Here is a 16,343-nt window from a genome sequence, read left to right on the forward strand (position 1 = left end):
ATTTATACATCGTAGATTCTTAAAATCAACAATTAACATAATTTGAACTCTGATATAATATTTGTCAGTTAATTTGATTATGTTACATATATAATTTACTTTTTCATCTATGTTAACTGCTGGATTTTAATCTTGTATACAAATATGTTCGTTTAGAAGGATAAAATTATGAGTTTTGATAACTTAATTAGAGCAGATTGTTAATTAAAAGAAAAATAATATGCATATATACAAGATTTTTCACATGAAATTTATACACAACTTTATTTTAAATAAGAGGTGTTTTAATAAAATTTTTCTCAATTTAGAATATAATTACACATGGTTGAATAAATCAATGTTTTAAAATATAATAATTTTTTTAGCAAACCAATATTAATGTTCGATGGAATTTCTGGAGTAAGGCCAAGATAAATCACTGTGACCAAGTTGATGGATAAGGGGTAAGTGACAAAAGCAAGATGTAGATTAAACATGAGGTTCTATGTGTGTACGACATTTTCAAGAAAAATCTAACGAATTTTTCTTATTTATTTAATTATTATTTTTATTTTATAAAAATGTACGTTTCATTAAAATAAAATATATATTTTTTAATATTTTCTTATGATAGAGTATATTTTTTATAAATAAAAAAAAATGCCCAAAATCTATTTATTTAATTAATATTTGTTCAAATTATAATTATCTTCAAGAGAGAGGAAATGGAATTGGAGGTATTTTTTTTTTTTTTTGAAGATGTGAATCCATTCATCATAACGAAGTTACAAATGTGATTTAACAAATCAGGACAATCCCAACTGTAAACCAACCTACGCAACTGCTCTGGAGTACCCCGCACACTAAGTGACGGACTTTGTCTTTTAACTTCTAAACTTCTCCGAAGAGAAAAACACTCTGTATAAAACAGAATGACCAGCCCTCCAACCTTCTAAAAAGGTGGATTAAGGGACATCACTGTTTGGACTCTTAAGTCCAAAAAACGCACTCCTAAACTATCACTAACAAAATAACATGAACACTACACTGCCAAACAACCAAACCGAGCAGCAGCGAGAGCCCCGGCGGCACACCCACCCCAGACGACGGCAGCAGGAGCCCAAGCACAGCACGGGTACCCAGCTCGCGTGCGGACCACCGAACCTCCACCAGAGGTTGGCCGTACGTCCACTGGCCGTAACCCCGACTGTCTATCTCCCCAGCACAAGCCCCGGGTTGTGTCCGGTCCAAAAAACTCCATCACCCGCTCAGAATACAACAAGTAAAGCAAAACAAAAACCAGAAAAAACTGACTGACGGACGGACGAAAACTAGAGAAACAAATAAAACAGACGGAAGAAACCAAGACAAACCAGTGGTGCGTGCAACGCAACCACTCTTAGAGGGAGTCCGACGGACGTTCGATGAACACCCGGAGTCTTAGGACCCAGAAAAGCCAAGATTTGAGCCGGCAGGTGGCTCCCCGGTGGCGCGTGGCAGCCACGTTCTAGCTCGGTCCGAGACTCCGTCCCGCGCGTACGGGCTACGCTCCCTCCCTTTTGGCGTCGCGTTCGGTGTTCTTGTAGATCGGCAGCTGGCCAAAGCCCTGGTGGGATGCGTGTTGACGATTGTTGGCTGGAAACGGACCCGCCGGAACTCCCCTCCGTTATTTACCTGAAAACACATAAACCCAAACCAAAAGGTATTGGTTCTTGTAAACTTGTGCGTGCGGTGAAGCCAATAAAAAAATCATGAAAACAACTTCGCGCATGCAGGAAGATAAGGAGCTAGCAGCTAATGTGCAAGTCTTTCTCAAGCTGCTCTGATGGCATCGCCCCTCCTTTGTCGAAGGAGAACTTTCCAATTAGTTCCAAGAAAGAAGGGAATAAAAAAAGGCCCCAGAAAATACAAGGACAATACCGTTTGTTCCGAGGGCAGAGGGAATTTGTCATTCAACAACTACGTGGTGGAGGTGCAAGTAATTGTAATTATGTTTGAGGAAGAAGACAATCCCTCTTTGCCAATTGTTACAGCGTTAATCAATTGTAATTATGTTTTGAGGAAGAAGACGCCATATGTCAACGTTTTTGTGGTCCTTAATATCTGAATTGAAGTGTTGTCGTTGTGGTTGGACAACATGTGTTTTTTAGCCTTTTTTTTCTTTTTAAAATAAAAAATTTCTAGGAAAAGTGCTGTTATTTGCTGTTCCAGAATTCGATCGGTAAAAAAAGAGAGAGACCTCAGAAAATTCAGGATCAGGATTTTCCCTAATGAAATGGGAAATGGAGCTAGAGGAAATCGAAGCGATTCTGGAAAAAATCTGGGACCTCCACGACAAGCTCAGTGACGCCATCCACTCGATTTCGCGGACTCATTTCCTCAATTCCGTCAAAGCCCTGAGGAAGCCCGAGAAGATAAAGCATCCCTCCTACAACTGCAAAAATAGCCACAATGACGCCACTGAGGACAACGTCCGGGCCTCCGGGTTCGTTTTCGTCAAAGACTTCCGGGTGGACGAGGGCGACGACTCGGCAGTTCAGGAGGCCAAGAGCCTCAACGCCATTCGGACCGCGCTCGAGAACCTCGAGGACCAGCTCGAGTTTTTCCATGTGAGTTGCTTGTTTCGTTTATGTGCGAGTATTCTGGTTGATTTCTCGACGTTTCAATGTCGAGAAAAAATTGTGTGAGAAATAACGAATAGCTGCTTTTGATATTTGAGCCCTACGTGGTTAGAAATAACTTGATTTCCTAGGATTTATATGTGATGCTTTCTATCTGTTTTGGTTAAATTCTGTTTGCCTTAAAAGTCTCATGCGATTTTGCTGCAACTTTAAAATTAGCTTCAATTATCTGGCCTGAGTTATAACTGTATTATTTCATATGAACATCATGCAAGTTTTGTTGGTTATGTTCTGTTTGGTTGCTGAGAATATGAAGCTTGAAAATGTAGCGTTGCGGTGAGAGGGTTGTCTTTTAAGGAATTTCAAGATTAGCTTGAATTCTTTTAGGTAAATTATATTTCGGTTTCGTCCTCGTATTTTGTATTTTGATTACATTCTGTCTATTGTAAAAGTGTAGTATAGGAAAATAGAAAAAGAAATGCTCCTCTTTGTCTTATGGTCCTAATTTTATTGCTAGCCAGAAAGATTGAAGATATTTTCTCCACTGCTTTCTCTAAACACAAACAGAAATCGATTTGTATTGTCACTATCTTTAGTTGTCTTGACATTAAGCACCACTAGTTTGGTTTTTGTTGGTGTTCTGTTTGGTTGCTATAAAAATTGAGGAAAAGGAACATGGAACTTTTAGTTTAACAGTTCCTGTTATTCTTTTGGATTCTAAATGAAAATACTTTACTCGACCAAGGTATTGTCTTGTGGCTAGTTTAGTTTGATTCGGGTTGAGTTAGGGTCAGTCTGGTAGCTGAAACTTTTTGGCTTCTCAAAAGTCACCTAAAAAGCACCTCTGTATTAGCTAACAACAAACAGTTGGCTCCTGCTTCTTAAACGTTAAAGCACACTTGGAGGGAGCCCATGAAATGGATCGTACGTGAGCTGAAATTGGTTACAATTTTCATATTAAAGGGAGGAAGAGGACTTTGGCCTTGAAATTGGACAAGAATGAAATAGGCGAGTAGCCAACAAACTGTTTACGAAATTACGGGAATATGGCACGACAGGATGACTGGAAATGGAGTTGGCTACATGGTACTTGTAACTTTTGGATGGAAATGTCTCACTTTCTAAGGCCCCTTAGAGACTATCGAGTGATGAGTCACGTTCTTTTACAATGTTGTTGACTATGACTAAACTGGAGTTTTGGTCCCAGAACGAGTAGAATGGAGTCAAATTTTATACATATGTCCATTTTAATAGTTGGGGCGGGGTTTTGTTGATAGGAATTCTATCTAGGTGCTAGAATTTAGATAAAGAAATGCTTTTTTTGTCCAAAATCCTTCTGTATTTTTGTTTTTTGTTGTTTTTTTTTTTTTTTTCAATGGGAGTAAGGGTAAGTAAGATATGGCAGTTAGTGCTGATATTGGGGAATTGCAACTTGCTGACAGGTTCCATGTTTTTTCTTTTCTTTTCCTCTTTGACAGACTGTTCAAATGCAGCAGCGAGCTGAAAGAGATGCTGCAATTGCCCGATTAGAACAAAGCCGGATAGTTCTTGCAATGAGATTGGCTGAACATCATGGTAAGAAGTTCAAAGTCATCGAAGAAGCTCTGGCATTTGTGGGAGATGTACATGATGCAGGTCACTTTGTTTCACCTGAGAAACTTTATGGTCAACCATATAGTCCATTCGGTGAAAAACTTGCAACTGACGGAGACAATAGGCCTAATATACTGATCAAAGTTCTCATCTCAAGTTTCGATTTTGCAAAGAAATCGCTTAAGTTGGATGGCATGGGTGGGATATTGGGCAATGCTGCTTTGTTCGCAGTAAGCATGATTGCATTGATGCATCTGCATCAGGTGGCTTATAAGGAGCATCCAAAGAAGTGTGAAGATGATATCACCAGCAAAAGAAATGTGAGACAAACTTTTTGGGCGGAGGAATCATCATCCAATAGTCATTTAAGCCAGTTGGATGTGTTGTCAGGCAGGGGATGAGTGGAAAATTTGGATTCTGCGGCAGTCTGTCGAAGGATGCACTGCCTAGCTCCTATGATTCTAAAAAGCTCTGGCTCAGCCTCTACCACGAAAGTTTGAAAGGGTTTGGCAAACTAGTTAGGACGATCATTCATATCAATTTGTTGATCTTTGTCGGAGCTACTTCTGAGGCTTTAGATTAGTATGGTAGTTTGCACGTTTCTGGTCTTTTCCCGACTTTAGACTGAGCTAATATCTCTTTGTGAATATTTTGTTCTTGCAATTTTTATGTAGACTGCTGTATCTTCTTGGGATGTTCGACATTACCGCGAAGTCTTTGACGCATTGATGTCCTTAGAAGCGTCCATGGAATGGATGTCTTCGGAATCCAAAATCACTTCTCTCTCGGTGAGTACTTGGATGATGTTTAATGGTTTACTGTAATCGCCTCGATCCCTTATCCTGGGAAGAGAAATATGGAACAAGTTATATTTGTTAAGAATACAATACAAAATTAAATTTATCACTTTATATCAGTTTAAACTTTTGAAATAAGTAGAGATTTGACATAATATAAGAGTAGAGGTCCGCTGTTGATCAGCCAGCCATGCATATCATCCTTTTATTCTGTCTACCATTTCTCAAAAATTCGAATTCATGGAAAAAATATCTTTAAATTTTTGTTCGTATTTCAGAGTCTCAAGGAAGAAGAAATAGGTTTATGTTATTTGTTTATATTTCTCTCTCGCAAGTAAGAACTCAAGGGAAAGGTGTAAAAGGGTGTCATACCGACTCATACGGGGCCGGGTTGTGGCACATGACATTGTGGATGCAAAGAAAGTTAGTAACTATAGAAGGAAAGAAGGGCCCAGTGGGCTATTCTCTGTAGGCTGGTTTCTGATGGCTGGATATGTAGGATTTTGAGCTTTTTAAGAGGTGTGTGTGTGTGTAACTTCACTTCACTTCACTTCGGATGAGGATTTCTTAACATATTTTAGGGAATTCTATTGGTTCGTTTATTCAAATCAAAATTATTATATTTTAAATTTGATGGAAATTATTTTTCCTTATCAACGTTTATAATTTTCAAATCTAAATATTTATCAATACTGAAAATGCATGCCACGATATGTCACATTCATTCAAACTAGACCAAGAAGAAAGAAAAAGCCTTTTTCTTAATTTGCCGCCCACCACAGCATTTCCTCGTAGCGTTGTCATATACAAACAGCTTGTTGAAAATACGAACAATATTAAAGTCAGGGTAAATAGAAAACCTATAGAATTAGGTACGTGATACAAAACATTAATGAGTTAAAAGAATGTCGGAAAGCTAATGTTGATCCCGTTCACGCTATGTTGACTCTGTTTTTTTTTTTTTCTTTTTTTAGAGAGGCAAAAAAGTTGGAAGTTTGAACACATGATTAGCCTCATAATCTGCAGCTAGCTGTCAAACCGCTCTCTTTGACTTCCTATTGGATGCATGACTCAGAACTCAGAAGCCCCCACGTAAAAATGCAAACGGAATTTCCCTTTTCGAAGGTGAAAGACAAGACAAGAAGAAAACATCTACTTCCTGGCCTTTTTGTCCAACTTTGCTTCCCTATTTTCCTCCTCTTGTCATCTCAAATCTCAAATGAAAGATTTGGGTGTTTTCGGTGCATTGATGGTCATGTAAAGTTGTTTCCGATATAGATTTGGTCAGCTTGAAGAGAAACTCAATCGTATTTATCATCTGCTAGCGGCTACGTCAACTTTTTCTTTCCATGTCAACTTTTCTTTCATATATATTTGCCTGCAATTTGCAAGTTGCACACCCAACACACACACACACACACACACATATATATATATATATATCCCACCTCGAATTGTACGAAAGTGATGTGAAAGATGTTGTTTAAATGCATGCCATGAATATGAACTGATCACCTTGTATCGACGCTAAATATTCAAACATCAAAAAGCTACGTACGTACAACTGGAAAACTTTTATCATTTGAGGTGGAAATATGACTACTCTTTTTCATACGGATCATAGACATTCTGTGGGCATGCATGCATCATATGTAGGCACCCCCAAATTAAATAAGATTTATACGTACGTGTATGAACAAGATTGCAGGCAAAGTTGTGGGAATGATGTTGACAAAGTTGTGGAATGATTTGGGAACTATAATTAAAACATTGTCCCACCACCATCTAGCAGTAGACGAAGATGCTGATCAACGATTCAACATTTATAGTTTCTTCGTCTAGTTCCCACCCACCCGGCCAATAGAGTGATGATCATGAGAGACAAAGAAAGTTTAAATTTTTCTAATTAAGAAGTACTCCCCAGTACTACATGATCTTGCAAAATCCAATTAAAAACGAATACATCTTTTACCAGTACTAAATCCTATTAAGTTTGAAATTATTTTTATTTTTTAAAATGAGTGCAGGCTGAGGATTTGGTCTGTGGGAGGAAAAAATAAAAATAAATATTATATATAGTCATTTTTGCGTATTCTTTATGTACTCCACTGATATGATTGGTTGAATTAATTTTTTTTTAATACACAACAAATCACATTAATGGAGTGTATAAAAAATACACAAAAATAACTGCATATAGAATTTTTAACAAAAAAAACGTAAAGTACAGTAAATATTTCAGAGCAATAATAATCGTTTCAAGAGCCATATATACCAACCAATTTCATAATTACTAATTTACTAACCAATTGATCTACCATGCCTTGAGTTTAGTCATCTAATACATTTCAAAAGGAAAAGTAAAAGAAAAAGTTGTAGGTAATAAAAATACAAGATCGATCAAGTTGATCTTGATCATGTGTTTACGAACTTATTTTATCTCAAGCCGATAAAAACAGGAATGAATATGTAATCAAAGACGTCAGAGTACAAAGATTCGAGTTATTTCAAATTGGAAGGAAGCTCATGTTACTGTGTTCACGCGCACAAAATGCATTTGGAAATGCAATCCATGATCATCAAAGATCGGAAAGATTTTCATGACTTCCCATGACCCTCAGCTTCTCGGTAGGTGAAATTGAGGACTTCATGTGTCGACCCAATGGGGTATCAGGTATGATGCCCTTACCATCCTCGGATTATCCCAATGCTCGATCTCTATAAAATACGGGCCATGACTTTCACACCCATGCCAGGTGTAAATGATTTGGCTTAATTTGCTGAGGATTGATCATGGCCGTCAAGTGGACAAGAAATCGGCCGGAGACAAAATGTAATTGGGTGCAGGGGTCTTGCTACACAACCTCCCAACATGCCAGTACCTCATATTTTTTTAAATTTTTAATATTTTTTTCATTTTTTTTGAATTTATTTTTTTAAATTAATTTAATTATTTTATTTATTATTTATATATTAAATATTTGATAAAAGATAAAATAATAAAAATTAAAGAAAATATAAAATGTAGAGTATTGAAAAATTGTGAAGATTTTTTCTTGGATGCAGAAGTCCCATACAGATAATCACGTGTTGCAGACCTGATTTGCCTTCGATCTTTCTTTATTTCTATTTTAATGAGTACTTTTGAATAGGCCAGGGCCCATCTGATTATGGTGTACACTCAAATATTAAAAAAAAAAATCAAAGTTTTTGGTGACACCGTCACAAAGTGCATGGGAGTAGGATGGTGAAAGGGGGCAAGTTAGGTTTCAAAGATTGGACGGACACCATAGATTGGGCACGTGGGTGATCATTAGTCAACCTCTGATAAGATCCTTTGAGGCTAAAAAGGTCATGATTTTGCCATAAATTGTGCTCAATCTATCTGGTGGAGCTAGCAGAGGTACCACTGCTCGATCATCAGTCGTGTCAAATTGCATGGCCATCTTTAATTTGTGGGTCCAAAAAACTCCCCAGTCAAACTAAGCTCGATCTGGTCCATCATTTTTTACCTAATTTTCCCATTTAATTCCTTTCAACAGAGGAAATTCGGTTGAAACAGTAGAAGGGAAGTGAGGACAGTGTCGATTACTCAAGTCATTTTTTTAATATAAAATAATTATTTTAATTAATTATATCAATAAAATATTTAAAAAATAAGTAAAAGTAATTAGAAATAACAAAATTTAAATTTTTATGTAATATATTTATTTTTTATTTTTTAAATTAAATTAAAAATTAAAACTTAGATAAGAATTATAAAGAATGTAAGTTTATTGGTAAAAAGTGCACCTGTCCATCGTTGAAGTGATGCCTGCATGATGTGATGCCTAAGTGGGGGGACCAAAGCTTTGAACACTGCACGTTGAAAGGAGGAATTAAGCAGCAGCAAGGGAAAGCAAAACAATGCAAGTGGCTCAGGTGCTGTCCCTGAGCATTAAATTACACCGCCGCAGCACTTCAAGTGTATGGCAGAGATCAGTCGACAAAGAGGCCACAGCTTGCAGTGCATATATGCAGGGCGCTTTCGGGAGCAGCTCGATCCCCCCGTTTCTTTCCCTTTTCTATCTAAAAATAAAAACAAAAGCCAGAAATATTGTAGCCGTCATCTTACCTCTGCCTCAGCAACGAGTGTCTCCTCCCTATCTCCTCCCTTCTCTTCCCCCAACTAAATTTCCACAACTCATGTCAGTAATAACAACTTTCATGAATATTGCCAATATTGGACCCCTTCAAGACATCATGGTCCACTGCAGCTACCGTTAGGTAAAAATATATATTTTTAAATCTTTTTTAAAAAATAAAATTTTTGACAATATTATTAAACAATATTTTTTTAATTATTAAGTTAAAAAAATAAAAATAAAAAAACAAAAATTGTAACGATAACTCCAAGCAGAATCCTAACTTTTTTCATATATCATTTCTTATGTAAAAAGAAAAATCTTTAAAAGACAAGAAATGCAATGCATACCCAAGTATTCAAATCAAACTAATTAAGTATATTATTTTCTTCCTTCTGTTTTTTTGGAGGGGTGTGCCAAATCAGAAAAGAAATCTGCAACTGTCTTCTTCTACCACATACTTTGCATTGACTCAACTAAAAATGGGTTGGTTCCAGAAACTAAAAAATAAAAATGAAAAAAGATAAGGTACTGATGACTGTTGAGATCTACATATTTGGAGACTATTCCCTGGCAAAGAAGTGGTACAACATTATTGGTTAGTCCTCTAACAGAAAGAGTAAGATCAGAAGCCGATGACTGTCATGAGGAATTGTGTGCCACAATCCCTGGATCGGGCCTTCCAACATAAATTAATGAATTACTGATCTACCGTGCATGAACAGTTAGTCACATGCTAGCAGCTGGAAAAGAAGTCTGATGTTTGAAGGCAAAAAGGTTTCACCATCATCATGTACGATGTATACGCCACGTCGCCAACAATATTAATGAGCTCTTGTTTTATCCCTTACACCTCCCTACCTTCTTGTTTGTTAACTCAGTGGTCTTCACTCTCTCCACACTCCCTCTATTTCACAAAAATCTAAATTCATTATTATACCCGTGAACTGATGTTTGCTATAAGAGGTTGCATGCCCATTTGATCATGCATTTAACATGTATGCACATGATCATAGTCATGACTAACATTCTGAATATAGTATATGTATATAATATATATATATATATATATATATATAAAATATGCGTATCATTTATTCTAGTGGTCTAGGAGGAACAGAAATAGTGTTGGCTAAATAAATATATATTAAAAAAATGAAAGATAAAAGGATCAATAGACCATAGTCTTGATCGTGAGGGGGAATGATTTGCATAATGTGACAGCTCAATACGATTATAACACGTGATCAAGTGGACAAAATTCACCGGTCAGTCATATGATCTGGTATAGGAAAGTGAAAAGTCTTTTCCTTCTTATACTCTTTTCTTTTTTTCTTTTCTTTTGTGAAAATTACATTAATTCTACATCATGATCGACTAACTATGATCAGTAATTAATTTTTGACTCTCAAAATTTTCACCCTAAGTTAATTATAATCTAAGTTGGAACCCATATTTCAAATTGGAGATGAGATTACTTTATCTTTTAAAGTAATTAACTGTATATTCCTTTCAGAAAAAAAAAATTAAATTAAATTGAGTGATATATATTTTCTTCAAGGAATGGCAAAACCAACTAATAAATAAAAGATCCCGCGGGTGGTCCTTAGTTTGGCAACCACCACCTAAGTAATCAAGCTGGACCTGATCTTGTTCGTACCAGAGGGCGGGGAGGTTTGGATATTAAAATAAAAAATTATTTAATTTATATTATCTTATTTCATCTAATTATTATAATTTTTTTAAATTTTCATATAAATATAATAAATAATTCAAAATTCTCAAATTTCAAAATAATAATAATCTTTAAAAAATTATATTGTAATAATAATTTATTCAACTTTTAATTTTTAATTTTCATCTCAATTTATATCATTTCAATTCACTATCCAAACCTCTCATATGGTATCGTTTGGATAGTGAGTTGAGATGAAATAAGTTGACATCAATAAAAATTGAAAGTTAAATGAAATATTGTTATAATATTATTATTCTTTTGATATTTGAAAAAATTAAATTGTTTATTATATTTTATGTTAGAATTTAAAAAAATTATAATGATGAGATGAAATGACAACTATCTTAACAATTGTAGATTTTAAAAAGAGAAGCTCTTCTTCTCTTTAGAAAAAACCTAAATCTTTCCCGAGTGTTTTCACCTCTCACCATCATCTCAACTCCTTTTCTAATACCGCTTTGTGTATATGCTTTCATCTTTATCTCATTTCCACTACATCGGTTTTAGTGGAATCTAGCACACTTTGACAATCGCCTACTGACACGTGCCCCACTATACAATTCTCTAGTCACCGATCTATCGGGATGATGCAAAACCATAGCTAAATTCTTGGCACATGACCTCATGCGCGGTTTGTTCCATGCATGACCTTTATGCACCGCCGTGCCTTGATGATTCCATTAGCTACAAGCATCACACCAATATATTTCCCACCTCAAGATTTTTCAAATCTGCCTCACTTCATCTCACAATCACCAACATATGGTCTCTATGCACCACCACATATGCATGTGAAGAAAGTTGGTTCGGCGTAGATTAGTCCATTCGATGTCAATATTTTTACGATATTTTCGTTTTCTCTAACCGATGATCATGAGGAATGAAATATGGACCTCTCTAAAAAATATCTCAAGACAATAAACCGCAATATACCTTTAGTTTCCACCGCCTCAAACGATGGCTCTATTGTTCATGGGTGGGTAGGGACCAAGTATTTGGTCCTAAGACCTTTTTTTTTTTATTTTTTTTCTTTGTTTTCTTTCACTTTTACACTGTAATTATTGTAATAGAATATTTGTTTGGAAATCACACCCATTCTCATGTATTATATTTTTCTTTATCTGAACGATAATTTGCAGGCTTAGGACAAGAAAAATTGAAATGAAACAGTTCTTATATCATCCAAACCGTACAAACTTATAAAGTATTACCACGAGTACTGTCGATTTCTTGCCCAAAGAAGTCAGTAAAAGATTATTAATTACACCAACAGCAGTAGAGCCATTGATCAGATCCGATCCATTGATATCTCACGTGAAAAATTAAGAGCATCATGATGATTGTTCGACAGAACATATAAACATATATCTAATATTATTCATTTAACAAACTAAGTCATTTTTATAATTTTCCCGACATGACTACTTTGCAATCATAATGTCATGATCATTTGTACGTAAGGGCATGCAATTTATTTATTTATTTTTGTTTTATTTTGTTTTGTTTTCCTAGTTGCAATTTTGCCGGTCAGCAAATTAATTTGATTTTTCCCTTACGATAGGATCCTCCATAGATATAGATCAGGCCGTTTTAATCCCTGCCTCTTAAGATAATTTATACCCTAAAATTAGACAATAATTCCAAATAATCTCATTTTTTTTAAAATAAAAATTGTAAGGTAATTGTCTTTCTGAACAAATTGCATATGTGTCATATAATCTATAATATTATTATATGCGGAATATTATTGCTAGCCATCTAACTCCATAAATTTAACTCTCATCCGGTACATATCAAACTAGATAAGTAGTTATAGGTTGGTAGATATAATTAAGTTGGAGTGGGAATTATATATATATACATATGTACATATCAAACTTCGCCCACCCTCCTCCATTCTGGCTCACTTTAGATCTGTCCATAAGATTATTATTATTATTTTTCTTTTTGAATTTTTGTTTGTTTTCCATCCGTAGTATCGAGATGCGCCAATTTGTTGCTGGCCTCCTATGACTGCCATACGCCCCATCACTAGATTCTCCAATTGCCACTCCTTCAAACAGTAGGAAACAAATTGACCAAAAAAGCAGTGAAATCATTAAATATTGGTAGATGAGTAAAGACGCTGAAGGGAAAGTGCTACTACTAGGTCAATGTCGATAGAGTGGGCTGTCGTGAATGTCGAATTCGATAGCATAACAGAATGCTATGATCTTGAGGGTTAAAGGTTTAATCAAATTAGTATCTAATAATCTTAAGACTTTTGGATCAATAATTGGTTATTTAACCAAATATCATTTGATCTCTTAGTTTTCTTAGAGAAATTCACTATTTAGGCTAAGTAAACGATTAATTAGGAGAAATGTAGGAATATAATACAAGATATTATATATACTATATAGATATCGTTGATGCATTTTTCTATGGGGTAGAGCCCAAAAATACTATTGAATGGCCCACATTGATGGCTTGGATGTTGATACAGTGCTCAAACATTCATCTACGAAATAAGCAGTAAATAAAACATATAAATTATAAATAAAGAGTAACATAAGAATTTATATGGTTTGACATAAAAACCTACATTTACAGATCATTTGGGACCAATGAAATCTATTATATATATTGGATGATTTTACAGTATTTCATGACCTCCTATAATATCTCGCAATATAACGAAAGAAATAAGGTTTGAAGAAGGTTGAAGAGGAGACGTGCTTGTAGAAATCTATAGAAGGGAAACCGATCATTCATCTTGATTTGTAGAGATTTCATCCTTTTATATAGATCTTTTTCCTTTCTTTGGAATAATTGAATCCTCTTACCTTATATAATTAATTTCGTCCTTAGTTTCTGATCTGTCTTTATCTATCCCTTTCATTCTTATTTCTTGACAATGGACGTGTAATTGGCTAGCTGGATGCTGGATCTTAGTTAATTGATTTCATATCCAAACAGGTATTGATCGAAGGCTGTTTCTAATAAGTAGGTAACATTAACGAATAGATAGATCATTTCCCAGAAAAGAAAATGTGCTGTACATTAAATGTTAATGGGAAATAACTGTCGTTGGGGGACCCCTTAATTTCATGACTGATCATGTCATAAGGAAGACAGAATTAAAGGTGCCGGGTGGGGAAGAACATTTGCTGCTGTTTTCCAGAAACAAAAGTTGGTTAGAGATTTAACGCTACATCAATATCTACATCTCAATGAGAATATATAGATTATGATGTAAACGCACAAAATTCACAAATAGAAAAATCATGTTATATACAGTACTTATAACTAATTCGCGAGAAAAGGTAATCATACGGATCGAGCATCTGTACATTTCATGAAGATCATGATCATCTGTGCCTCCTCGTGACAAGTGGTTCTTTAATTCAAAGAGTAGTAATAACAGGGGTGTGAAAAAAGAAGGCAAATCATTCAAGATGCAGGCCGAGGCCGATCTGAAGCGAGAGCGGCATGGCCATGGGACAGATTCTCACCTGTCATGGGTCATATATCCCAAACCCAAAAGTACCTGCAGTATTACTCTAATTGCCTAGCTCCATTTTTTGTTGTCCTAGATTTTCTACCAACCGGCAACCACCATTAAAAAAACGAACCCTCCATTACTACAACCATTATTTGCTTCTAGAGCCCCCATCCATGACATTTCTCTCTCTCTATATATATATGTATAATATATGTAGCCCCCATTAACAGACTGGTACTGTTTGCATTTGAAATCCACTCTCATTCGTCAAAAACCTGATGATCTAATGGAACATGATTTAGTTCTCTAAATGGAAAACCTGAATCTAAAATCTCACTCTCTTTATTAAAAAAAAAAAATACACCCTCATTAAGGGAACACTTCACAATCATATATGTGATATTTCTTTTATTAATTTCAAGTTAATTAAGGGTCGTGAACACGTGAGAGCTCGTGGGAGCTGAATTGCTATTTTAGAAAATAAAGCAAAACAATGGAATTATTCTCTGGATTTGAGACATAATCATGGGTACTTTTTCGTGTCACTGATCCTCTGCCTCTTTTGAGTATTCGTTAAGCAAGTACTCTTACTCATGCAGAGGATATACATGCTCAGACAGTCTCTCATCACGCAGGTTGTGGACGCTTCCCTGTGACCATTTATATAATATAATTTAGAGGTCCTTTTTGTTTTTCATTACCGTTTATTTATTTATTTTCCCTAGCCACACGAAGCTGCCACAAGGGACAACACTTGGCAATATGGTACATTGTGTCCTTTTGTTTTCCATTCTTGCCAAAGAAAAAATCATCATATAATAAAATAAATATATAGATTAATATAATTTTATATAAAATATATTAGATTTATTTTATAATAAAAATATTTATACTTTAATATATCATATTAAATTATAAATTTATTATTATAAAATTACTTCTTAAATAAAATATTAAAAATAAGGTTTAGTACAAGTATGGGTGTAAAAATAAATCAAAAAAATTAAAAAATCGGTCTAAACTAAATCGGATTAGTTGGTTCGGTTCAATTTTCAATCGTTCTAATTTGAAATTAGTTCTTTTATTTTAAAAACCAATAAAATTTAGTTCAGAATTAATTTAATATATTACATTAAATTATATTAAATTATGAATTTATTTTTATAAGATTACTTAACGAGTAAAATACTAAAAACAAGGTTTAGTACGAGAATAGCTGCGCCCACTTAATTAGCACCTATACTTACTAAATTTCAAAGTTAATTGAAAAGTAGGCACAGGAATCTTACAAGAATCCTCGTATTTTTTTCGATCGAGGAAAAGGGAAATCAGTACTTACTATGACTTATTGTACAAAATATACCATTAATTCTGCCAGTTTGTACATGAATCATGAATTAAACAGAAGCGAAAAACATGCTGATAATGGGTTGACCACATGCAATTTAGGAATGTATTTTTATCTGAGATATAATAAAAACCACTAAACCAGTACGTAGACATGAATAAAATAGGAACAACATCGTAAAAAGAAGCGATGAGGATCACAAAACCATGATTTTTGAAGAAATTATTTTAGAATTAATACTCATAAAAGCTTCCAAGGAGCACTGATGTCTGTAGGTGCTAATACGGACGTCCCAATCAGCATTCCTAACGCAACTATTGCCAGCACTGAATACGCTACGCGCTAATACGTACGTCCTAAAGTGAATTCTTTGGTCCAATCACATCAAAGAGTTAACCCAATCTCAATTATTCCTGAGGCCACAAACGTTTGGAATTAACAGTAAATAATATTAAAAATATAATAAACAATATTAAATTATTTGTAAATGGTAATATTTAGAAAATTAATAAATTTGAGAGATTTCATCTAATATTATAATATTAAGTATTTACTAAATTGTAGAAACTTATTCCGTATGTTTATCTCTTTTTTTTTTAAATTCAAATGATAAGATTCCGTTCCATCGATTAATCTTTCTTCTAATACGACGGCTGAAA

At 34.7% G+C, this 16,343-nt stretch overlaps 1 protein-coding gene across 1 annotated transcript; it reads left to right on the plus strand.

Moving 5' to 3' along the window:
- The first annotated feature begins 1,751 nt into the window (after nucleotides 1-1,751).
- LOC122311697 (plastid division protein PDV1-like) lies at nucleotides 1,752-4,970 on the plus strand. Its single transcript, XM_043126334.1, has 2 exons — nucleotides 1,752-2,588; nucleotides 4,079-4,970. Exons 1-2 carry the CDS (start codon nucleotides 2,250-2,252, stop codon nucleotides 4,592-4,594), a joined length of 855 nt encoding a protein of 284 aa, XP_042982268.1. The 5' UTR covers nucleotides 1,752-2,249; the 3' UTR covers nucleotides 4,595-4,970.
- Nucleotides 4,971-16,343: the final 11,373 nt, after the last annotated feature.

Source organism: Carya illinoinensis, chromosome 5 (assembly GCF_018687715.1).
Source record: "Carya illinoinensis cultivar Pawnee chromosome 5, C.illinoinensisPawnee_v1, whole genome shotgun sequence".
Lineage (NCBI taxonomy): Eukaryota > Viridiplantae > Streptophyta > Magnoliopsida > Fagales > Juglandaceae > Carya > Carya illinoinensis.